This window comes from Neoarius graeffei, chromosome 7 (genome assembly GCF_027579695.1).
Source record: "Neoarius graeffei isolate fNeoGra1 chromosome 7, fNeoGra1.pri, whole genome shotgun sequence".
Lineage (NCBI taxonomy): Eukaryota > Metazoa > Chordata > Actinopteri > Siluriformes > Ariidae > Neoarius > Neoarius graeffei.
In genome coordinates this window covers 34,976,673-35,001,435 of record NC_083575.1, presented here as the reverse complement: position 1 = coordinate 35,001,435, position 24,763 = coordinate 34,976,673, and the positions used below count along the sequence as shown (strand labels likewise).

The 24,763-nt window shown below is 44.8% G+C and overlaps 1 protein-coding gene across 2 annotated transcripts in view; it reads right to left on the bottom strand.

Moving 5' to 3' along the window:
• The window catches only part of LOC132889248 (zinc finger protein 318-like), a 44,380-nt gene extending 19,617 nt beyond the window's left edge, over positions 1 to 24,763 (bottom strand). For both annotated transcript variants that reach the window (XM_060925547.1, XM_060925548.1), the window contains exons 1-2: positions 24,305 to 24,763; positions 17,349 to 17,467 (exon numbers count right to left, since the gene is read on the bottom strand). In XM_060925547.1, the coding sequence (XP_060781530.1) occupies positions 17,349 to 17,467; positions 24,305 to 24,559 (374 nt within the window). In that variant the 5' untranslated portion in view covers positions 24,560 to 24,763. The remainder of the gene's footprint in view (positions 1 to 17,348; positions 17,468 to 24,304) is intronic.

Here is a 24,763-nt window from a genome sequence, read left to right as displayed (position 1 = left end):
GGAAAATGTGTTTGGTAACTTTTGCACTATTTTGGATTAGAGAAGAAAACCTTATTGTTGGCAACCAAAGTTCAGTGTTTGTGTTTGCAGCTTAATTGTAATTTGAAATATGAAACCAAATGTTCAGTGACAGTTTTTGCACAAGAGAACAAAAGCCTGTTCTGTCTGTGGACTTGAAGTAGTGTTATTAGAATATCTATTTATTTTTTGTGTTCTTTAAGATGTGGAAAATTTCATGTTTGGTGTCTTTTGCACCATTTTGGATTACAGAACCTTTTCACTGTTTTTGCCATTTGCCCAAGAGAAAACCTCTCTTACTTGAAGTACTGTTTACAATATCCACTTTATTTTTGTAAGAATTTTGTACTTCTGAGGTGCCATCCTTACTTCTGCTGTTGTTCTGCACAATAAATGCTCAAAAAATTACATTATATCTTTGCTTTTTGTTGTTAAGTCAATCTAGCTTTGCTAAGGGACTACAAAACCCATTCAGAAGCACTTCCATTATAAAGTTTTACACCGCGACATTTATACCACGATATATACCATTACTGTGAAGAGATTCAATTTATATCGTGATATGAATTTTGGGTCATACCGCCCAGCCCTAGGCTATCCCTCGTAATACTACCTACATGAGTTTCATTTTAAAGACTGGCATCAACAATCACCCCAAGATCTTATACTGCTGCACAACATGAAACAGAACAGTCATCCAGTGTTGCCTATGTAAATGGAAAGCTTATTTCTAGCTGCATGTGGACCAAGTAGAAGTACTTCGGTCTTGTCAGAGTTAAGCAGAAGGACGCTAATAAGCATCCAGTGTCTAATGTCCTTTACACATTCTTCAATTTTATTAAACTAGTGTCCCATCTGGCTTTGCAGAAACATACACCTAACTAAAGCTGCTGGTGCCCCTCAAGGCCTAGCTAATTTCACCTGCTGGAAGATAGTTTCCTATAACCAGAGCTCATTCAGGTTTCTCAGCAGGTGCTTCACTAAGGAGAGCAAACCTGTTTAATACATGGAGATGTGTTCCCTTGGGTGAGCCGGAGTGTTAGCGCTAGCTCTATGATTATGCCACTGAATTGTCTCCCATTTGCACCGCTGTGAGGGCTCTCATGCTGGAGTTGGGGGATTGCTAACTCCACCTAAGGCATCCAGACTTATCCCTACAGAACCTATGTTGCTCTCACTCTAACCCTCTCTAGAGTCTGGATGCGCACCTCTAAAGCTGTTAGCTCCATCTGAGAGCTAAGAAATATACATTTATTACAAATAAAAGTTGCTACAAATGACAGAAGAGGAATAACTAAACATCCTGCACTCAACACACTGAACAAGCAGAATGTTTGCCATGATGAATGATTTACAGACCTTAGTCAAAGATTTGTTGATATTAAAGCAGATCCAATGTGGATGGTCTCTGCTCAGTCTTTGGACAGGAAAAAAGGCATTCTTCAAGAAAATGAAAATGTGGCAGAAGGGAAAGTATACAACAAAAATTAAAAATTTGATGAAAAACAGAAAAAAGGTCATAGTTAAAACACCAACACCGAGAAGAGACTCACAGCAACCAATTCGAAAACAGGAATCATGTCACAGGAAACAGGAAGGTGTGGATCCAGAAGCAGAGTATGAGGACTCCGAAGAGGATACTCCAATCACTCGGACTGAGATCACTGATTTGGATTAAAAAAAAAACAAACAAACACCACCTTCAGTGGGACGGCACCAGGAGTAGAGGAGATGTGGTTTGACTTCCTAAAGGCACTGAATGTTATGGGGCCGTCTTGGTTGACACACCTTTTCAACATTGGATTTGGGGACAGAGCCACTGGTTTGGCAGACTGGGGTAGTGGTCCCTCTTATTATGAAGGGGGACCAGAAGGTGTGACCCCCCAAAATCCATTTTAATTCCAGCTTGTCATGCGAAAAAACAGGACAAACACTTTTGCAAGACACTGTAAAACTCATCATAGCACAGAGACAGCACTGGTTCAAGTAGTAAATGACCTACTATTGGTATCTGATGATTGCTGTGTCCCCCTGTTTGTATGGGTCGACCTTAGTGCAGCCTTTGACACCACTGATCATTCCATTCTCCTGGATAGACTAGAAAATGTTGTGGGAGTTAAGGGAATGGCCCTCTCCTGGCTCAGGTCTTGTTTAACTGATCGTTATCAGTTTGTTGATGTAAACTGTGATTTTTCTATGCATACTAAGGTAAAGTTTGGTGTTCAACAAGGTTCTGTCTTAGGCCCACTGCTTTTTTCTTTCTTTCTATATCTATACACACACACACACACACACACACACACACACACACACGTGTTACCTCTGGGTAATAATATTCATAAGCATGGCGTTAACTTCCACTGTATGTTCCTGCAAAGCCAGTTGAGATACACGAGCTTAATAAAATTGAGGAACACTGAATGCTTATTAACTTCCTTCTACTAAACTCTGACAAAAGTACTTGTACTAGGAACACATGCAGCTAGAAGTAGGTTCTCTGATTACAGAGCAACTCTGGATGGTCTTTCTCTTTCTTCACGTGCAGCAGTAAAAGACCTCAGGATGATCTTTAACTCCAGTCTTTCATTTGAAACTCATATCAATAACATTATGACGATAACTTTCTTTCCTCTCAGAAATACTGCCAAGATAAATGTGTCACTACTTAATGCAGAAAAACTAGTGCATGTTTTTGTTACCTCTAGGTTGGAATATTGCAATACCTTACTGTCTGCATGTACCAATAAGTGCATAAATGAGCTCCAGTTAGTTCAAAATGCAGCAGCAAGAGTTCTTACTAGAGTTAGAAGGTATGACCATATCAACCCATCTTAATATTGCACTGACTCCCAATCAAATTTCCCACTGATTATAAAACACTACTACAGACCTATAAAGCACTGAATGGTCTTGGGCCACAGTACCTGAGCGAATTCTGGTCCTTTATGACCCGCCACGCCTACTTGGATCAAAAGGTGCAGGCTATCTATTGGTACATCAAATACTGAAGGCTACATCAGGGGGCACAGCCTTTCCTGAGAAAGCCCCCACAGTTAAGGAATAGCTTTCCAAGTAGGATTCAGGAATCAGACAGACAGTCTCAATGCTCAAGTCTAGGCTGAAAACATATCTTTTTAGTCAAGCCATTTGTTAATAGTTTTTCATTACGTAAAGGGCCCTCAGGCATAGAGTTTTAGTAAACTGGGATGTATGGATGCTGTCACCCCCCACCCTCTCACGTTCATTCAGGTTTGTTGATGGTAGAGTGGCTGGCTGCTTTACGTTCCAGGGTTCCCTCATGGCTGTATTACCTTCTGGCTCTCACTTTTAGCTACACTGGTGCTTTAAAAGTTTGTGAAGCCTTTAGAATTGTTTATATTTCTGCATAAATATGACCGAAAACAACATCAGATTTTCACCCAAGTCCTAAAAGTAGATAAAGAAAACCCAGTTAAACAAATGAGACAAAAATATTATACTTGGTCATTTATTTATTGAGGAAAATGATCCAATATTACGTATATGAGTGGCAAAAGTATGTGAACCTCTAGGATTAGCAGTTAATTTGAAGGTGAAATTAGAGTCAGGTGTTTTCAATCAATGGAATGACAATCAGGTGTGAGTGGGCACCCTGTTTTATTTAAAGAACAGGGATCTATCAAAAGTCTGATCTTCACAACACACATTTGTGGAAGTGTACATACAGTAATAAGCATGAACAAAGGAGATTTCTGAGGACCTCAGAAAAAGCGTTGCTGATGCTCCTCAGGCTGGAAAAGGTTACAAAACCATCTCTAAAGAGTTTGGACTCCAACAATCCACAGTCAGACAGATTGTGTACAAATGGAGGAAATTCAAGACCATTGTTACCCTCCCCAGGAATGGTCGACCAACAAAGATCACTCCAAGAGCAAGGCGTGTAATAGTCGGTGAGGTCACAAAGGACCCCAAGGTAACTTAAGTAACTGAAGGCCTCTCTCACATTGGCTAATGTCAATGTTCATGAGTCCACCATCAAGAGAACACTGAACAACAATGGTGTGCATGGCAGGGTTGCAAGGAGAAAGCTACTGCTCTCCAAAAAGAACATTGCTGCTCGTCTGCAGTTTGCTAAAGATGACGTGGACAAGCCAGAAGGCTACTGGAAAAATGTTTTCTGGACAGATGAGACCAAAATAGAACTTTTTGGTTTAAATAAAAGCGTTATGTTTGGAGAAAGGAAAACACTGTATTCCAGCATAAGAACCTTATCCCATCTGTGAAACATGGTGGTGGTAGTATCATCATGGTTTGGGCCTGTTTTGCTGCATCTGGGCCAAGATGGCTTGCCACCATTGATGGAACAATGAATTCTGAATTATACCAGTGAATTCTAAAGGAAAATGTCAGGACATCTGTCCATGAACTGAATCTCAAGAGAAGGTGGATCATGCAGCAAGACAACAACCCAAAGCACACAAGTCGTTCTACCAAAGAATGGTTAAAGAAGAATAAAGTTAATGTTTTGGAATGGCCAAGTCAAAGTCCTGACCTTAATCCAATCGAAATGTTGTGGAAGGACCTGAAGCGAGCAGTTCATGTGAGGAAACCCACCAACATCCCAGAGTTGAAGCTGTTCTGTACGGAGGAATGGGCTAAAATTCCTCCAAGCCGGTGTGCTTGGACGGATCAACAGTTACCGGAAACATTTAGTTGCAGTTATTGCTGCACAAGGGGGTCACCCCAGATACTGAAAGCAAAGGTTCACATACTTTTGCCACTCACAGATGTAATATTGGATCATTTTCCTCAATAAATAAATGACCAAATATAATATTTTTGTCTCATTTGTTTAACTGGGTTCTCTTTATCTACTTTTAGGACTTGTGTGAAAATCTGATGTTTTAGGTCATATTTATGCAAAAATATAGAAAATTCTAAAGGGTTCACAAACTTTCAAACACCACTGTATACTGTCGTAGTTAGACTTGCTGGAGTCCCCGCCTGCACTCAGCATAAAATGTATACTCTTCTTAACCATTTGGTGACACCAGGCATACTCAGCAACGCATGTCTGAAGGTTCTCAGTCATTAAGGGTCATTGTAAAGTGTAGGTGCTCAAGAAGACAACTCTACTTGCTTGAAATCCTTGAAGACATTTCACCTCTCATCCAAAAGGCTTCTTCAGTTTTGTCTGACTAGTGGGGAGTTTCAGGTGGAACTCCCCACTGGTCAGACAGAACTGAAGAAACCTTTCGAATGAGAGGTAAAACGTCTTCAAGGATTTCAAGCAAGTACAGTTGCCTTCTTTAGCACCTATGGTCAACAACCCGTGTCCCCCGTCTCTTCCTCAATCGAATCACGTCGATCCTGGGACACCAGTGATGCTGACGACTTCTGCTCTTCAGACCTGCCTGAGCCATCCTGATGCCCTATGTCTGGCTGGAATCTCATCAGTTCACTCCTGTGGAGGATGCCCCAATAAGGACAGTCAAAAGACACACTTAAAAGATGCCTCTGGGCACTTACAGTTTGGCCATGATGGCTGAGAACAATTGCTATGATGACTTTAGGACTGCAGTTTTCATGAACAGTCTTGCACTCAAGTCTCCATCAATGAACAGTAAATAACGACAACAAAATAGACTTCATGCTCAAACTATCATGAACTTCCTGGTTACACAAATTTCTGTGACTAAAAGGAACACAGTTAGAGAAGCAAGTTATTTATAATCATGTTATCACCCAGATAAGGACAGGTTCCCTTTTGAGTCTAGTTCCTCTCAAGGTTTCTTCATGTTGTCTGAGGGAGTTTTTCCTTGCCACAGGCTTGCTCATCAGGGATAAATAGATTTATTTGGGATAAAGTTAGCTTGTATGTTTAAAATGTTTAATTTTCTGTAAAGCTGCTTAGCGGCAATGTCTGTTGTTAAAAGTGCTAGACAAATAAACTGACCTGACTTAAGGCATGTCATCTCTGACACCTGAAATGTGCAACTTGCATTTTTTTCCCTTCAATAACACTGTTGGACTATATCCTGAAGGAAATGTGCATGATTTATAAAATCTGAAATGAACTGGTGTGGCAGCGGGGCGTGGTCAAGCGTTGGTCTGTGAACGGAGGGCGGAGTCAGGGAAGGTAAGTGGTAGAATCACTGCACCTGATGTTAGTTAACGTGTGTTTGTGCATCTTCCCCAGTGACCGCGCCCTATAAAAGGAGAGAGAGAGAGAGAGAGAGAAGGGAGCTCTCTCCCCAACCAGAAGACTTGTGTGCGTGTGTGCGCGCATGCACGTGTGGCTGGGAGTATAATAACAGCTGAAAAGCTGCAAATAAACAGTTTCTGAACTGAGTTCTGGCCTGCCGTGCTTCTGTGCTCCACCCACCCGCTCCAATTCTTGCAGTGGTGCCGAAACCCGGGACGGAGCACAGGAGAGAACAGCCCCATGGAGTCCTCCCCCTTCAAGAACCTGATCCATGCCCTCGCCATGGCCCAACAGAGCCAGCACCAGGCGCTGGTCGCCCTCCGGAAGGAGCAGGAGCAAAGGTTCGAGGCCCTGGTGCTGGCGCAGCAGGAAAATCGCCAGGCATTCCGGCACCTACTCGCATCAGTGGGGTCCACCACCTCCACGAACCCTCCCTACCTCACCCTAACAAAGATGGGCCCGCACGACGACCTCAAGGCCTTCCTCGCGCTCTTTGAGCAGGCAGCAGAGACCTGGGGCTGGCCGGTGGAGCGGCGCGCCTCCTCCCCCTGTTAACGGGCGAGGCGTAGCTGGCCGCGCTACAGCTCCCCGCCGACAGCCGGCTGGTCTACGCAGACCTCCGGCGGGCTGTCCTCCAGTGTGTGGGGTGCACCCCGCAGCAACAACGGCAGCGCTTCCGTACTCTGTGCCTGGAGGAGGTCGGCCGGCCGTTCGCATTTGGCCAGCAACTCCGGGACGCCTGCCGGCGGTGGCTGAGGGCCGAAAACCGCGACGCCGAGGGAATCGTCGATCTGGTGGCGCTGGAACAGTTCATCGCCCGACTTCCCGAAGTAACCGCGGAGTGGGTCCAGTGCCATCGCCCGGCATCGCTGGATCAGGCCATCGAGCTAGCGGAGGACCATTTGGTGGCTGTTCCGACAGCAGGACAGCATGTCTCCTCTTCTCCCCCTCCCCTCCTGTTCCTCGTTCTCGCCCCGTCCCCCCACCGCGGAGGCAGAGGCCGGCTCCACCCCAGCCGGCCCACGGTGCCCTACTGTTTCCCACTTCTGTGTCTGTCTCTCCCCCCAGGTGAGTAAGCTCAGGAACACCAGTGCAGAGAGAGCGAGCCCGGGCCGGTTTGCTGGCACTGCGGGGAGCTGGGACACCTCCAGCATCAGTGCTCAGCGATGGAGGTGGGCGTGGTGGTCCGGATCCCCGATGCGCCAGGGACCGCCCTCAATCGGGCCGGAGCGTATCGCATACCGGTGAGTATCCAAGGGGATACATATCAGGCTTTGGTGGACTCCAGCTGTAATCAGACCTCAATCCACCAAAGCCTGGTGCAAGACGAGGCATTGGGGAGAGCACAATTGAAGGTTGTGCGTGCGCACGGGGATGTTCACAACTACCCTTTAGTGTCGGTCCACATTCTATTTCGAGGGGAGAAATTTTGCGTAAAGGCAGCAGTTAATCCTCACCTTATTCACTCGATAATTTTGGGGACTGATTGGCTGGGATTTCGGGAATTAATGACTCATTTAGTGAAGAGTGGGGCCTGCCATAGCTCAGCAGGGGGAGGTCCCGGTGTGGCATTGGCGGGAGCAGCTGTCACAGAGCCGTCTACGTCATCACCGCGTCAGAGTGAGGAGCAGCAGGCTCCTCCTCCCTCTCTCGGGGAATCCCTCACGGATTTCCTGTTAGAGCAGTCGTGAGACAAGACTCTGCGGCATGCGTTTGACCAAGTGAGAGTAATCGATGGTCAAATGCTCCAGCCAAACGCCACCCCGTCCTTCCCCTATTTTTCCATTATTAAGGATAGATTATACCGAGTGACGCAGAACACTCAGACTAAGGAGCCGATCACACAGCTTTTGATCCCAAATAGCTGCCGGGAATTCATATTCCAGGCGGCTAACTTTAATCCCATGGCTGGACACTTGGGGCAGGATAAGACACTAGCCCGAATAATGGCCCCGTTCTATTGGCCAGGGATTCGCGGTGATGTCCGTAGGTGGTGTACGGCGTGCCGCGAATGCCAGTTAGTAAATCCAGCGGCCATTCCAAAAGCGCCTTTGCGCCCTCTGCTATTAATCGAGACCCCGTTCAAAAGAATTGGGATGGATCCCGTCGGGCCATTAGATCGGTCAACACGAGGATATCGCTTTATTTTAGTTCTGGTGGACTATGCAACACGATATCCGGAAGACGTGCCTCTTCGCAATATCTCAGCACGTAGTATTGCGGAAGCACTCTTCCACGTCATCTCCCGAGTTGGACTCCCCAAAGAGAGTCTGACTGATCAAGGCACTACGTTTATGTCATGCACACTGCGCAAACTGTATGGGTTACTGGGAATTAAGCCGATCCGCACCAGCGTTTATCACCCACAAACGGACGGCTTAGTCGAACGGTTTAATCACACTCTCAAAAGCCTAGGTCACAACCGGACGTACGATTTTTTGGCCGTGCGATTTTTGGCGTTTCCCCAAATCGCTGCGTTTTTTTTGTTCGTGGAGAAAGACGCACGTTGGCCATAAGTTTGTCTTGCAACCTGAAAAAAACGTAAGCGCCCGTAGAGTTTGTTTGACATGACAAAGAACCTCTGCGGCCGGTCTGCGGCCAGTCTACGGCTCGAAAATCAGCACGTCATGCGCGCCCTCAATGCGTTTCTTGCACGTAGACCAGCCGTAGGAGCACGTACGGCCGGTTGTGACCTCGGCTAAAAACAATTAAAAAATTTGTAAGCGAGGACGCATGCAACTGGGATAAATAGCTCGAGTCCCTGTTATTCCCAGTGCGAGAGGTCCCATAAGCCTCCACAGGGTTCTCCCCATTCGAATTATTATATGGGCGTAAACCACGGGGCATTCTAGATGTTTTGCGGGAAAATTGGGAGGAGGGACCTTCAACAAGCAAAAACGAAATTCAATACGTTATCGACCTGCATGCAAAACTCCACACACTCGCACACCTAACCCAGGAGAATTTGCGGCAGGCCCAAGAACGGCAAATCCGCCTGTACAACAGGGGCACGCGCCTTAGGGAATTCGCACCACGAGATAAAGTACTCGTGCTGTTGCCCACGTCAAGCTCCAAATTGATCACCAAGTGGCAAGGACCCTTTGAGGTCACACGGCGAGTCGGGGATGTCGACTAGGAGGTGAGGCGAACGGACAGGGGTGGGGCATTACAGATTTACCACCTCAATCTGCTAAAACTCTGGAACGAGGAGGTCCCCATGGCGTTGGTTCCAGAGAAGACAGGGCTGGGGCCAGAGGTCTAAAAGGGAATATTGACTACCACTCCAGTCCCCTGTGGAGACCACCTCTCCCCGACCCAACTCACGGAGGTTGCCCAGTTACAGACAGAATTTTCTGATGTGTTCTTGTCCCTGCCCGGCCGCACCCGCCTCATAGAACACCACATTGAGACGCCCCCGGGGGTGGTAGTGTGCAGCCACCCTTACACAAAAAAAAGGTGGTTCGGGAAGAACTCGAGGCCATGCTCGACATGGGCATCGTTGAGGAGTCCCACAGTGACTGGAGCAGCCCGGTGGTCTTGGTTCCCAAGGCCGACGGGTCAGTCCGGTTCTGTGTGGACTATAGAAAAGTCAAACACGGTGTCTAAATTCGATGCATACCCAATGCCTCGTATTGACGAGTTGCTTGATCGACTAGGCACGGCTCGTTTTTATTCAACACTGGATTTGACAAAAGGATATTGGCAGATCCCCTTGACTCCATTATCCCGAGAGAAAACGGCCTTTTCCACACCGTTTGGCTTACACCAGTTTGTCACACTTCCTTTTGGGCTGTTTGGGGCACCCGCTACGTTCCAGCAGCTTATGGATAGGGTCCTCCACCCCCACGCCACCTATGCGGCCGCATACCTGGACGATATTATAATCTATAGTAATGACTGGCCGCGCCATTTAGAACACCTGAGGGCCATCCTGAGGTCGCTGAGGCGAGCGGGTCTCACAGCCAACCCGAAGAAGTGTGCGATTGGGTGGGTGGAAGTACGGTATCTGGGCTTCCACTTGGGCAATGGGCAGGTGCGTCCCCAAATTAATGACAGCAGCGATTGCGGCCTGCCCGAGGCCCAAGGCCAAAAAGGGGGGGCGAGACAGTTCCTGGGGCTGGCTAGCTACTGTTGTAGGTTTATACCTAATTATTCGGACGTCACCAGCCCGCTGACTGATCTCACTAAAAAGGGGGTACCAGATCCGGTCCAGTAAACGGAGCAGTGCCAGTGGGCTTTTTCTGAGGTAAAGGCTGCACTGTGTGGGGGGCCACTGTTACACTCCCCTGACTTTTCTCTCCCCTTTGTTTTGCACACAGAAGCGTTGGACAGAGGGCTGGGGGCTGTTCTGTCCCAGGAGGTGGAGGATCATCCAGTGCTATACATCAGCTGGAAGCTGTCGGTGCGTGAGGGCCACTACAGCACCATCGAGAAGGAGTGCCTTGCCATCAAGTGGGCGGTCCTCACCCTCCGCTACCACCTACTGGGACGCCCCTTCACCCTCTGTTCGGACCATGCGCCCCTCCAGTAGCTCCACCGCATGAAGGATGCCAACGCGCGGATCACCCGTTGGTATCTGGCACTGCAGCCGTTTAAGTTCAAGGTGGTCCACAGGCCGGGGGCGCAGATGGTCATGACGAATTTCCTCTCCCGTCCCGGGGGGGGGGGTCAGCTGCAGGCCGGACAGCTCCCCGGCCTGAGTTGGGCGGAGGGGGTATGTGGCAGCAGGGGCGTGGTCAAGCGTCGGTCTGTGAACGGAGGGCGGAGTCAGGGAAGGTAAGTGGCAGAATCACTGCACCTGATGTTAGTTAACCTGTGTTTGTGTGTCTTCCCCAGTGACCGTGCCCTATAAAAGGAGAGAGAGCACAGAGGAAGGGAGCTCTCTCCCCAACCAGAAGACTTGTGTGCGCGCGTGCGTGTGTGGCTGGGAGCGCAGTAACAGCTGAAAAGCTACAAATAAACAGAGGAGTTTTTAAACTGAGTTCTGGCCTGCCGTGCTTCTGTGCTCCACCCACTCGCTCTGATTCTTACAACTGGATTTTCATCTTTGCAGGTAAACAAGGACATTAACACTTATAAAAGTCTGTCACTTGGATTTCAATTTTGTAATTTTATTGTGGCAGTTGTATATGACGTTTTACTATCAAAAAAAGCTTTAGTACTGCTGTCCATTTTATCCCTGCACCAATGTCATTTTGGCAAGGTGTGAAATATTTGCCCAGCAGGGAACTCACGCCGAGCATTTCCCATTGTCCTGTTCAGGGTCAGATTAATAGACAAACATGGAACTCTACACAATAAAAGCCAAGAGTGCCCTGACTAATCCTATAACAGTCTTGTGGTTATAAAATATTTCATTTGCTTATATTGATTTAAAAATGTCCACCAGTGGAATGAAACAATCTTTACGAGTACAAAGGGTTAAACAGATTTTTACAAATGTTTTTCATCCGTTTCAAATGAATATATTTACAGACTTCCTCAGTTCATTTCTCTTCAAATTTGCTCCATGCTTATGCGACTCACCTTCAACTCAATTTGATAAAGGCCAAGAAGGAGCAGCAGCCAGAAATGCGTAGGAGGAAATGCGATGCGACCAAGCGGATCCATCACAGTTGCGGTGGACTGCGTTGCCACAACATGTAGTTACATTTCTGGGGAGGTGCATGCATTGTTGCCAACTAAGCGCAACTTTTCAGACCCCTCTGCCCCCCCCACCCAAAAGAAAAAACCACACCCACGACTAGAAATCTAGTCACTTTTTAGACAAACCTGAACTGCTTTCCATCGATGAGAGTTGCCATTTATACTCCAAATTATCAAAAAAAAATATATATATATATCTGAAGAGTTACAAGATGGATCCACGAGGGGAAAAATTAGGCCTAATCATTCCTGACTGAAAATGGAACATCATTCTTTTGGTTTATCATCCAGACAGGCAGAGGTTATGCATTGTGTCAGAGAAAAAAAAAAAAAATAAGGAAGCCATCCTGTCACGTCTCACTTTCTCACAGAGTGATCATTTTTCATGTAAATATAACAAAATCACAGCACAGCCATTGCTGTTTTTTGTTAAAAAAAAAGTAAATGAGAACAACTTGATTGGGAATTCAGTTGTATTAAAATATTTGTAAACACAGAATATACGAGAGAAGCAAACAGATGTAAAAGGGCTGAAGCTTTCTGACACTAGGCAGAATGCAAATACTATGTGATGACGGAACCAATTTGCAAATTAGAGCATGACGACATCTCACGATATTGAGCGACTTTTCAAGCAAGCTTAAAGGAGATACGTAGAACCTTTATTTTTAAATACATTTGTGTGGATAGTATCTCCATCCTTGACTCTTGTATGCTGCATAAATGGGAATAAAAAAATTTTTTTTTTTGAGAGTTAAAATCGACCGCAAAGTTGGCATTCGAGCTGCCCTGCTGAGCCAGCCAGCCGAGTGCGTGACGTCACTGAGGTAACCGGTTTTAAAGCTCATAGGCAACAGTTTTAATTTTATGCACATTTGAAACTTTATATGTTAAAAAAAACCCTCTGTAATGTTCTTCTGGTCCCAAGAAGTATTGCTAATAAGTAATAATTCAAATAAGTTAACGCGGATTGCAACGAATTTCTGTTCAGCTATTTCCGTGACCACTCGGCGCGTGATGTCATTTCAGCCAAACAAACCGCTTGAGTTGAGTCCACTTCCATGTATTTTCATTGCCGTTTGGCTTGATTACAGACGTGCGTTTGGGAGCTTCCAAAGAAAAACCGTGCCTTATTGTTGTGCAGTGAACTGTAACAACGGGACCGGAAGTTTTTACCGTTTTCCAAAAGAGGAGGAGAGTGGATTGTGCGTGTGACACAAGAGGGTTGGCAGCCAGGTAAATACGCCGCTCTGTGCTCCGATCACTTCGAGGAGGATTCATTGATTCATTTGTGAAGAACCCCCATCTGTTGGAGAGTTTAGGTGTCCGTATCGGACAGAGAAGGCTCAAACCTGACGCTGTTCAGACAAAATTCGAGCACAAAATCAAGCAGTCAAAGAAGAAACGAACCAGCAATGCTCAAGCAAAAAGGAGAAGATTGGAGGCCAACATTTTTACCTTTGCTTGCAATTTTTCAAGTAAAGAATCCTGAGGGATCCTGTACAGTCAGTGTGTAAATGAGACAAAGGGGATAGTTTGTCATGGCTACCTGCCAGCATGCTATTGACTAACATGATAAATGTCTGTGTGTGTGTGCGCACGCGCGTGTTCGAACGCAAGTGCTCCTAATGAAGTGGCCACTAAGCTCAAGTTAATTTGTCACCGCTAAAATGATACCTGCGGGCATGCTAACGGTTCACATGCCATTTGCATGCTAAATGTATGTGCGTGTTTATACAGACACACGTGTTCCTAATAATGTGGCCATGAAGTTGAAGTTGATTAGTCACAGCTAACATACTAACTGCTAGCCTGCTAACATGCTCAATGCATGTCTGTGCATGTGTCCTAATAAGAAACAATTAGGAACAAGTGTTCCTAATAAAGTGGCCACTAAGTTGAAGTTGATTTGCAATGGCTACCTGCTAGCATGCTAACATGCTACTGACTAACATGATTAACGTTTGTGTATAGGGGTGTTCACACGGCACATATTTGCATCGATGCTGCACCGATGTATTTTGTTGCGATATATCTTACACCGGTGTAAATTTTGTGGAGCGTTCACACGTCACAAACCTGCTTACTAGAGATAAGCGTGTTAGCACCGGTGCAGCCCCACTTGCGTTCACACGGCAGTTTTTGCGACCGTGCTGTACGATAGTAATAATGCGGAAATGAAATATGCGCATGCGTGAAAACGTACTTCCTTTTCCCGGTTGTCATGGCATCACCAAGCGCCGGGAAAACAACGTGGATGAAGACACCAGTGTTGCCAGATACTGCTGACGTTTTCCAGCCCAAAATATGTTCAAATCTGCCAAAATGCACTTAAAACCTCCCAATCTGGCAACACTGGAAGACACGCAGTTCTGTTGTTGTTGATATTCGACATTTTGGAAGCGCTAAATACCAGGATGCAAATCATGCAATGCCCGTATGTAATCAACTCTCCTCACGCGTAGCGAGTCTACCCCTGTAGCGTTCAGACGTCCCATTTTATATCGGTGCTGCCCCGCAAACTAGCATTTACTCCGGAGTACATTTCTTAAACCACCTCCCGAGCAGGGTTAGATTTGCACCGGTTTAAGCAGCTTTCAGGGGCTACACCAGTATAACTTTGTACCGTGTGAACGCTCTACCGGGGCAGCCCCGGTGCTACACCAGAGTAAAAGTTGCCGTGTGAACACCCCTGATGTTTAGAGTAGACTATCAATAGTATAATGCTTGTATTAATATTAGCAATATAAACGAATCCACGTTCTATAATAGGGATTGTGTGCGCGCGCCCCTGTGCGCATCAGTGGGTAACCCTATTAAAAGTCCTGTTATATGTTGTTACTTAATTGTTGAAAATTAGCCCTGTATGTTTCTCTCGAGCAAAAAAAAAAAAAAAAAAAGTATATTTAGAAAGTGGTTAAATAAATTAACCTCCTAAACGTGTGCTCGGTTCACAAGTAAACACAGAGCTGCTCCCAGTTGGTTTGGCTGAAATGACGTCACGACAACGGTCCCCTGGCGGTGAAAGTGCGCATAAGTGAGATGTAAACAAACCTTCGGAAATTGGGCAAAACAGTATATTTTAAGCATTTTATTCAATTTTAGAGTGCAAATTAGACACCAGGAAGATTTAATTTGCTTTTTGGGTCGTTCTTCTAGACAATCAAGTTGAGATTCTACATTTCACCTCTGACTGTTGCCGATGAGCTTTAAGGCCGAGGCCTTTGACAGCTAGAGTTCAAAGTCACATAAATAAAAATTTATGGTGAAAGTAAAAAATCCCGTTACCAACTTGCTCAACTAAGACTGATTTGACATAATTGTGGGTTGACTCTCATTAAAACAGCATAGGTGTTATAACTTATGCAACATACATGCACATGCATGCATTTTCACTGATAAAACGTAAAAGGCTAATTAAATAATCAGATGAACTGAGACAATCACATTCTGAAGCAAATTAAATAATCTTATACCGGGAACTTAAACACACAATACAAGTTACATGTATTAATCTAAATGCAAGTAAACAAGTGTTGTGATGTAACCAAATGAGAGTCACATCTTACCAGTCTGTGCTCTCGCTTCTTGTGGCCGATTTGTTTTGAAACAATCTGACTTTCAGTTCTTCGTTCAGTTCTCCGTTCATTCGCGTCTTCCACGCAAGGGCGAGATATTGCTGCTGAAGCAAGCATATCCAGCGGAGAAATCAGACGGCTGCTTGACTCATTCTCCATTTTCTCCATGTTGAGTACTCCGCCATTACTGCTCGGCTCAGGCAATTACTAAAACCCAGGACGGGACGTCACCGGTTTTAGCAAAAACCACAGGGAGGTCACGTCTCATCCCATGTTTTCGCAACAACCCTCGGCTCACACTCCGGGAGAACTGGTGCAATTGAACTTACTTTCCTTTTCTTGTAGTTTTCTTTTCCTTTAATTGTTGGTACTGCACCCCTTCTTAATACAGGCTTATAGCCAACGCTCCTCAACAGATCAGAGGTCTCGCATGAGTCTTCAGTAAAATGTGCAGAGCAGAGGAGAGACCACTTCGTAGGCACCTAATGTGCCGTGAAATTCTTGCAAAACGCATCCAAATCTTTGCAGTTTGAGCATTCTTGGGCCATGAATGCAACGTAAATCCACCATCTGTTGTGTTGCTGCACCCGCCAGCAACACATCTACGTGGCATGGTGATAAATTAGCTCAAAACAGAAGCTCGAAGTGGCAGTTAGCTCTGTGTTTTAGTACAATATAGCGGAAAGGGTGAGGAGACCAATAGCCTTCCTGCAGTGACGTCACAGATCTCAAGGTCATTCACTCAGACCGCTACCTATATGAATCATTTTAATCGTAAAAATTACTACGATTTATTGTTTACGCTTAAAACTATTCCTATGCCATTCTTGAGGTCTCAAGGCATTTATAAACAAGAAGTGAGACCATGGTTCTGAATATCTCCTTTAAGCTACTTCCCACTGAAAATAATTGGCAAAACTGGGTGCACTGCTACGGCGTACCCACAGCACAGACTCTATGCCGTAGTATATACCAGCCTCAAATTTAACTATTCCTGCTTTAACTCTTTACCCCTTAAAGTGCATATTCTGGACCAATTTCGTGGGTTTTTTTTTTTATATGAAAGTATGTCCCTTTACACACTCATCCAGAAGGGTAATTTTTCACAAGGCCATCTGTCTACAGCAGAAAAAAATAAAACGCGTCTGGAAAAATCCCAAGGGAGTCTGGAGCCAGATTCGTGACGTCACCTGCGGAAGCGCCAGCAGGCTGCGAGAGCTTTGCACGGTTTCAGTGCACAGCCTGTGTAGACCAAGCGCTCCCATTTCTCTCTCATCGTCCGGTCTTTTGGGAAACGATGAGTACTAATCCCATCAAGATTGGTGTTGCTACACCCTCCTACGATACATCTGTTGACCATTTTAATAATTACGTGATAACGTTGAAGAAATTTGCAGAAAACCACCAGGTCGTTTTCTCATAAACAAACCAGCGCTGATGTAGGATTCAGAGGGAGGCATCCCGCACGCGACGTCACGAAAATCAATGTTTCCCGGGAAATTCAAACGCCAAGTTTTTTCAGAGGCGGACCAATTCGCCTCAAATGGCTTGATTTTAACTGAATTTTTCTAGTATTGCGCAAGGCAAAAAATTTGCACAAAATGCAAAATGTTACAGATATTTGACCAAAGCTTAATATAAAATAGGAGAATTACATTGATCTTGCTCCTGAATTTACCCGTGATATGCACTTTAAAGCAGTTGTGACAGCCACCCTTGTATATGTATATACTGTTCACCCTTAGAACATATTTACAAGAAAAAAAAAAAAGTCTAAAGACAATGTTTTAGACAAGGCGTCTTATGTCGTCATTAAGGGGTAAAGAGTTAAGCTTCTTCATCTAAAATTGATCCAGGTGTGCTGCAAACAATCATCTTTTCAAAATTTAAAGAAGGGAAAAAAAAAAAAAAAAAGACTTTACCTGGTATAGGGAATCTCTGCTCCTGAGCTCTGGGATAAACCTGTCAGCTCGTTGCCCACAGTTATCACAAGACTATGGTCAGTAGGCAGACCACCACGTGGGGGTGAAGGGGTATATCTCTGTAAGAAAGTAAAGATACAAATCAACAGGACACATTTTGCCCCACAATGATCTGGGGGGGGGGGAACAACAAGACTGCATAGTATTTTACTGATTTTTTTTTTAAGCAACTGATGCTCCAAATGTTTTCTGATCTACTTGTTTCCCAGACCACAGTCTCCCAGCACTGATCATGGAGCATCCCCTGTTCTCCACAGTTCAGTATCTTCTCTGCTCCAGCACACCCACTGCAGTGCAGGAAGAGCTGTTATGGGTCGTTTTACAGTCAGGGTACAAAGTTTGTGTCACAGGGGTTAAAAAATTCAAATGGATTCAAACTGGTTCTTGTACCAGTTTTTAAGTGAAGGACAAGTTAAAGAACAGATTTCAGGTAATTTTTTGACATGTGTGTATGGTAGTTTTGTGTAATCTGCTATAAGATAAAGAAGATTAAGTGTAGCTTTAAGCAGGGCTGGGAGAAACAAATGAAGTGATTCTCGGAGAGGACTTTTTTTTTTTTGACAATTCAGAATCCACTACTTCCATAGTGCTTTTAGATTAGATTCACTTTATTCATCCCACATCGGGGAAATTCACGTGTTACAGTAGCAAGAAAATGTCAAACAGATAAATAAAAATTAGACAAACGAAGGATTAAATACAGAGGGCTATTTGCATTATCTACTGTGAAAAAGTATAGAAAAACTGCCTTATTGAGAGGCTCGGAAAACTTGCACATTACAGGTAGACTCTGTATGTATGTGTGTGTGTGTGTATATATATATATATATATATATATATATATATATACACACACACACACATGCATGCATATATATACACATACACACACATACATACATATATATGCATAAAAATAGTTTAGGGCCTATATTATTGCACATAATTGCATCGATAAGAGATGGCAGAGGTAGTAGTGATGAAGTAGTGCAAATATAACGACAAACAGGTTATTGGTGCTACATTAGAAGTTGTGGGTGTTATACAGTCTGACAGCAGTAGGTATGAGTGACCTGCGGTATTTCTCCTTCTTACACCGTGGGTGTAGCAGTCTACTACTAAAAAAGCTGCTTAAAGCCCCCACAGCCTCATGTAGGGGTGAGAGGGGTTATCAAGCCTCTTAAATAGAAGGCTGTAAGCTTTGTGTTAGTTGTCTCTAATATTTATGTCCCAATATCTTGACCACATTTTAGGATGAAAATAATCATTTTAGATATGCTATTTTATATTGAAAAATTAGCTGTCTCGGAGAGGACTTTTTTTTGACACAATTACATACTAATTTGATCAAAATAGTCTGAAAACTTACTGGCATTCAACATTAAAACTTAACTATGTTTCCAATGATATGGAACCAAATATGTGTTTTATGGTATAAAGAATGATTTAAGTGCATCCCTTTTGGAGCTACCTGTGGTCAAAAAAGCACTTTTTCTAAATGACACGAGTAATTTTGCTAAATATGACATATAGAGTGCTTCGAGGTCAGCGCGAACCCGGCGGCGGCCATATTGGAAGTCAAAGGTCGCTGTGTCAGTGCATTGTTGTTGTTCAGCGAAGCAAAAAGGGGTGACAATCAAGGCCGGATTAACTATATGGGCCTGCGGCACAGTGCCCAGGGGCACCAACCACTCACAGCCAGTGGGGGGGCACCACATGACAGAAACTTTAAAAATATTTTTCGTGGGGGCGTCGTGGCTCAGGCGCCATACCATAAATCCGGGGACCCGGGTTCGATTCCGACCCGAGGTCATTTCCCGATCCCTCCCCCGCTCATTTCCTGTCCTGTCTCTACACTGTCCTATCCAATAAAGGTGAAAAAAAAAAAGCCCCCCAAAAAAAATCTTTAAAAAAAAAAAAAAATTTTTATATATATATATATATATATATATATATATATATATATATATATATATATATTTTTTTTTTCGTGAATGATTGTACACTTAAAATGGTTATACACTTGACATTGTTAAATAGTCATATATAATTCATTATGAACACTAATTTCATAACAACAACAACAATAATCATAATTCTGAGCAAGAGTGGCCTATGTGACCATTAACCCCCCTTTCCTCAACCTGTCAGTTGAGCCAGTCCACCTACGGTGAAATGTATCAATTTTTTTAAAACCGCGGTAGAAATGAAAAATGGACAGACATCAATTGAGTGGTTGTGCGAAGAGAAAATTAAAAAAAAGAGAGAGACTCCAGGCGTGTAGCTGCAATTAAAAATGTCAGTGTTAGATCGTTTTTTTTTTTTTATAAAAACATCGACAACTGCTGTCACTACCAGCACTGAAGCCGAAGCTAGTGAAATCAGCGATGCTAGTGAGGGAGACGGCCCTGCTAGCACTAGCCGGGGAGATGCTACAACCACAGCCAGTGTTAGCCGAGGGGTCGGCGACGACGAGGATCCCCTTGAGACATACAAATATATGCTGCTCATTTTTGAATAAGACATTTCAATATGCCTACATGCATATCGTTGGTTGTTTTCAGTGAATTTGATGGGCTGATGTAGCCTACTTAATACATTTTCAATGAGGAAGAATGACCTTGTTTATGTGTACTATTGTTTATGTATATGCTACCATTTTTGACAGCAAAGGGCAAGGTTTGTGTGTGCAGGAGGATACTGAACGCGTGCGCGCAGGGTGCGTGTGTGTGTGTGTGTGGGGGGGGCACTTGAGGTATAGTGCCCAGGGGCACCGCATTGGCTTAATACGGCACTGGTGACAATGCCGAATACGTGCGTCATTGTTGGCTGTAGTAGCCAGGGCGGAAAGGGTGGCAAAAGCTTCCACAGACTCCCTAAAGTCATGACTAACCAAGGAATAGAGGGCTCCGAGATGATGCTAAAAATAGTAACACTGCGCGTGCGCAGCCATTTTGGAAGTCACTCGCTCCAGAGCGCTCACAGAGTACACATCATAGAGTACGCATCATAGAGTACACATCTAGCGATTCGTTTCTGCGTTAGAGGGCTTAGAAGCTTGGATTTTTTAAGAATTTAGAGATGTGAAGTGATGGAGCACTACTGTGAAAGTTTGGATAAGCAGGCACGGGAGCGTTATGCTGAGAAGGTACGTTTCATTGGGAATGTAGATCCATACACTGTTAGTGAGAAGGAATGGAAAGCTGACCCCAGCTTGTTGCCGCATTTAACATACATCGATCTTGTGAACTATCTAGTGTTTCACCCAAGTCCATTTTGTGAACTAAAGGATTTCCAGAACTACAAGAGCATGGAAGCATACGATAGATTTGTGTCCGGTTGGGTCTGCGATGTGTCGGTGTTTACTGCTGAAGACGTAGAGAAAAGTGATCGGAGAGAAAAGTGATCAGAGGGAAAGTGTTACACTCGCAGAGTCTATCCCAGCCTAGTCTACACCCCTGGATAATAGTTGACAAGAGACATGCTATTTTGTGTACACATTGCAACTGCATTGCTGGACTTGGGGAATGTTGCTCCCATGTTGCTTCCCTGTTGTTTTATGTTGAAGCGGCCACGAGACTGAGGGAAAGAACGACGGTCACACAACAGCCGGCATACTGGATGCTACAGGTAACTATGAAATTAAAATAACTATTTTAGTAACTATGAAATTCAAGACAATATTAACCTACCTGTCACAAAGTGATCAGAACAAATCCGGATACAGTCAAGTTGTCCTAAATTTGATCGGTTAATGGCAGCCAGCCACTGTCTTCTCCTCCGCTCGCTTTTCTCCTGTGCTGCAATTCCCTGGTTAGTCACAACTTTAGGGAGTCTGTGGAAGCTTTTGCCACCCTTTTCCCCCCGGCTACTACAGCCAACAATGACGCACGTATTCGGCATTGTCACCCCTTTTTGCTTCGCTGGACAACAACAATGCACTGACACAGCGCGCTTTGACTTCCAATATGGCCGCCGCCGGGTTCGCGCTGATCTCGAAGCACTCTATTGCAGCACAGGAGAAAAGCGAGCGGAGGAGACGACAGTGGCTGGCTGCCATTAACCGATCAAATTTAGGACAACTTGACTGTTTCCGGATTTGCTCTGATCACTTTGTGACAGGTAGGTTAATATTGTCTTGAATTTCATAGTTACTAAAATAAATGTGATACAAACTTATCTTTTCTATGTACTTTCAGCAATGATTAATGGATATATTTGTCACATTAGGTAGCTTATGTCTACTGCAGTGCATTGTTGCATCAAATGGCATTTAAGATCTAGGCCTAGTAATGTTTATGTACACATGCTGTTAGTACAAGTTACATACTAGGCCTACATTTTATTCACTGACTAAAATAATTGATAATAATTATAATAGTTATAACACCGACACATCGCGGACCCAAATCTATCGTATGCTTCCATGCTCTTGTAGTTCTGGAAATCCTTTAGTTCACAAAATGGACTTGGGTGAAACACTAGATAGTTCACAAGCTTGATGTATGTCACATGCGGCAACAAGCTGGGGTCAGCTTTCCATTCCTTCTCACTAACAGTGTATGGATCTACATTCCCAATGAAACGTACCTTCTCAGCATAACGCTCCCGTGCCTGCTTATCCAAACTTTCACAGTAGTGCTCTATGGCTACGTTCACACTGCAGGCTGAAGTGACTCAAATCCGATCTTTTCGCCCATATGTGACCTGTATCCGATCTTTTATTGACAATATGAACGACACGGATCTGATTTTTTCAAATCCGACCCAGGCCGTTTGGATATGTGGTCCTAATTCCGATTCCTATCCGCTCTTTTCATATGCGACTTCAGTCTGAACCGCCAGGTCGCATTCATCCGACTTACACGTCATCAAGAAGCCACGAACGTCACTATTCTGCGCTGAAGTAGGCGGCGGGTCTCTCAAAAAAAGTTACAACAACATGGCGCATAATCACGGGCGCAGATAGAGGGTGGGACTCGTCCCACCCAGATTTAAATTCACCTTGTTCGGTCCCCCCCACTTATAGGGAGGAAAAAACGTCTATGCTGTCTTTCTTTGCATAAGGCAAACCTCACGGAAAAATCAAAAGACTAATTACCATTCGGTTTATTGAGGTGCACAGCAGTACAGACACAGTTGCAACAACTCACATAAAACAAAACAAAGACTGATATTCGGTTGGTTGAGCTGCGCAGACTGCACAGGTTGCGAGCTCGAGCTTGGTTGCTATGGTAACCCACAACAAGTTTGACAGGCATATCGGGGTTGGTTTGCTGGCAGCTTTGTCCCCCCCAGTTCAAAAAACATATCTGCGCCCCTGCGCATGACATCAATGCGAGGGACGCTTCGGGCTGTGAAGGTTCTGAATCTTCTCAATGGAAGGACACAGAGGTTAGGGAGCTGATTTCCATTTGGGGGGATGCAGCTATTCAAACTAGATTGGATGAGTCATACCGCAACCGGGCGTTTTTACTTCCGTAAACACTGGCCATGCTCACTGCGTGACGTCGTCGTATCCTGCAATGCGCATGCGGAACACTTTTAGGTCGCTTTTCGTTCATACTGAGGATCACATACAAGCCGCATATATTTGTTAATGTGAACGACGTCACAGAAACTCGGATTTCACAAAAAAATCGGAATTGAGCATTAAGCCTTGCAGTGTGAACGTAGCCTATCACTTCAGATGTCTAAATTCTTAAAAAATCCAAGCTTCTAAGCCCTCTAACGCGGAAACGAATCGGTGAATGTGTACTCTGATGGTGCGTTCATGTGCTATGGGAATTATGGTAAATACCAAACACCGACATGGGAAGCACACATGAACGCCCCCTCTTGTGGTATTTTCCACTGGGCAACTCGTAGAAAATTTTGATACACGAGTTGCCGAGATGAGATGAACTTTAACCTTTTCAACATGGCGGCGAGCGGTACAAGACTAGCTTATGAACCAAGAAAGAAGTGGTTTTCACCTACGGAAAGCTGACTCTCACCTTTTAAACGAGTCATGTTATGTGTATTATATTATTATAATATGTATATTATAGCCTAATACAAAATATTCTGTGGCTGTCCAAAAAACGCCAACAATGATCTAGATACTGGCTACTCTCATTGTGGCTACAGCCAAATTTCCAAAAACTGCGTGGCATTCAATGTGTTAAGAAAATCTCTACTTGTCATGATCAGGAAATATTCAGCATTATTTACCTTTTGACAACTCATATTCCTGCTGCAGCTGATGAACAAGGCAATCTATAATTGTTTTAGCCAAATAACAGGCCTGATTCTGAATCTGGTCCACCATCTTTAATTTGTCAACAACAAAAGCATGTGAACACAACACACTGGTAAATACCACTTCCCAACTGGAAAATATCATCTTCCCATAGCACATGAACGCAGCATATGCGCGCTCTGGAGCGAGTGACTTCCAAGATGGCGGCGCAGACCGCAGTGTTACTATTTTTAGCATCATCTCGGAGCACTCCATTGCCATACATTCACCAAAAATAACGTTATCACCAATTTTTTTTTTTTGCATGGTAAATAGAGCTATCACAGGGCTACAATAAACAACCAAGTTTATTTAGTCAAGCCTTTTGATATTGAAGATAATAAGTGTTAAATGGGATTTTTAGCTTGCGTACCCTGATTGTAAAACAACCCTTAATGAGCTGATTAGTGGGATTGTGAGAAGTGAAAATACTAAAACGTGCAGGGCAGGGGGCCACCAGGACCTGTGATCTACGGAAAAAAAAAAAACCCACAAAGCCGCAGTCTGCCCACTTTACTGACTAGTCTAGAGTTTGGGCCGCAGCTCAGCGCGAGTTCATCTACATCACGCTGCTGAGCGCTCAGGACAGACAGGGGAGGAAAGCGAGTCAGCCTACATGGCCGTAGTCTCTCGGGGCAGGCCCATCGCCTCTCAACTCCTCCGCCGAGCCTCTCCCCGGCGACGAGCAGCGCCTCCTCGGATGCTCCGGGTGCCGACGGTAGTCATGCGGATATCCGTTGCTGCCTCGCGCGTGTTCGTGACGGTACGGAGCGCGAGGAAACGAACCGGCAGGAGGCGGGCCGCGGGGAGCAAAGCCGCGACCCGCTGCAGGATGATACGCTCCTCGGTGCGGCCTAGAGCCTCGGTACATGGCGCCAGCCAGCCGCCCGCTCGCTCGCTTATACACGAAACCGTTTCAGATCCAGTGGCCGCTGTTTACGGACCTAACGCATATTATTATTATTATTCTGCGCACAAAAGCGCTGTAAACTCAAATTACTGCTCAAACTCAACAGATCCACACAGCTACAGCCGGAACTAAACCGCGTCCGAACTACTTCCTGCACCGCCATTC